Source organism: Aptenodytes forsteri, unplaced genomic scaffold (assembly GCF_000699145.1).
Source record: "Aptenodytes forsteri isolate BGI_AS27 unplaced genomic scaffold, ASM69914v1 Scaffold616, whole genome shotgun sequence".
NCBI classification, from domain to species: Eukaryota; Metazoa; Chordata; class Aves; order Sphenisciformes; family Spheniscidae; genus Aptenodytes; species Aptenodytes forsteri.
The window spans coordinates 54076-55511 of NW_008795929.1; the positions used below are offsets into that span (position 1 = coordinate 54076).

Below are 1436 nucleotides of genomic sequence, written 5' to 3' on the forward strand. Positions count from 1 at the left end.
ACTATAATATATATATAGTATAAAAGTTATATATATATAAAAAGATATATATATATAGACACACTTGATACTTGATGCTACCTGAAAATACAAAGTCATTAATAGTCATGAAGACTATTTAAAGTCTTATTTAAATATTCTTATTTTAAGAGTTTTATTTAAATAGTCCATGGTCTAGAAAGAAGAAAGAACAATTGGAAGATGGAAAAGCAGCCTTATAAAACTAGAGAAAGGGAATATTAGCAAACCAGGCTTTGGGGTCGCTTCTGATTTTAAGCAATAATTTTTTAATATTTAGCCTTAACAGTCATTAAGACAGTTCAAATGGTGGAGCTGGGTTTATAGGGCGTCCGTGCTTGGTCCTGGAGATCTGGATGTCGGGCGGAGGTCGTTTATGGACGCAGCCCTTTACTCCCCATGAAGTTCCCTCCGTATCACTGCGACACTTTGACCCCAGGAATGACTTATTTCATAAAGACCGACAACAAAAATGTTTAAAGTGATACATGACCCAAATCTTACCTTCAGAGGTAAAACACCTTTGAAAAGTGGGTGAATAGCTTAATTTCTAATAGCGAAGTGAAGGTGCCCTAGTTTATTGGGCTGGGGAGGTTGGTGTCACCCCACCAAGATACATTTTAGACGATGGATTGAGTTGCTTGGGTTTGGTTTTTTTGTTGTTGCTTGTTTTAAAAAAGGTGTTTTTTTTCTCCATTTGAGCCTGTGCAGAACTCGCCCGGACATTTCTGGTGTGGAGGTTGACGTGCCCGATGCTGGGTTGGTGACGCATTCGATGAGGCAAATGGAGATGGCCATAAAACGTAGAGGAAAGGCTTTGTCACTATGCTCAAATTATTGGTTTTTTCCACTATTTTAAAAGCAAAAACAACCTTCACTTTTACACAGTCTTCAGTGCATTACTTTTTTTCACCCTTTTTGTGGCTGTCGCAGCTCAAATGATTCAATGATTTCTGTAAGTCACTTGTGGCTTTAACAGATGTCCAGAATCTTCATTTTTTTTCAGAACTAATGAGCAATTTTCCACCTTGAATCCCCAAAACAACTTGTCGACGCTCTTTGCCGCCAAAAGGACCTGAGAGGTCGTTCAGAGATGGAGTCAAACTGGTTGCAAATCTTGTATAGGGTTTTATATGGGATTTATTTATATTAAAATCTCCTCTTTTGGACCAGAGCCTCTGCACCCTCCGCGGCTGCTGCTGGAGCCCCCAGAGCGACACCAATGTGCCGTGGTGCTTTTTCTCTTCAAACCATGGGTACAAAGTGGATGGAGGGCTGCGAACAACTCAGGAGGGTAAGTTGGCACCAAAGCTCCCAGAATTAGGTGCATGCAGATTTCCATTTCAATATAATTATTTCATTTTACTTCCCTTCCCTTCCCTTCCCTTCCCTTCCCTTCCCTTCCCTTCCCTTCCCTT

At 40.3% G+C, this 1436-nt stretch overlaps 1 protein-coding gene across 1 annotated transcript in view; it reads left to right on the forward strand.

Annotated features, from left to right (window-relative positions):
• LOC103903799 (maltase-glucoamylase, intestinal) overlaps window positions 1-1436 on the forward strand; it is a 46323-nt gene that overhangs the window by 2465 nt on the left and 42422 nt on the right. The window contains exon 3 of the mRNA XM_019473607.1: window positions 1192-1312. Within this exon, the coding sequence (XP_019329152.1) occupies window positions 1192-1312 (121 nt within the window). The remainder of the gene's footprint in view (window positions 1-1191; window positions 1313-1436) is intronic.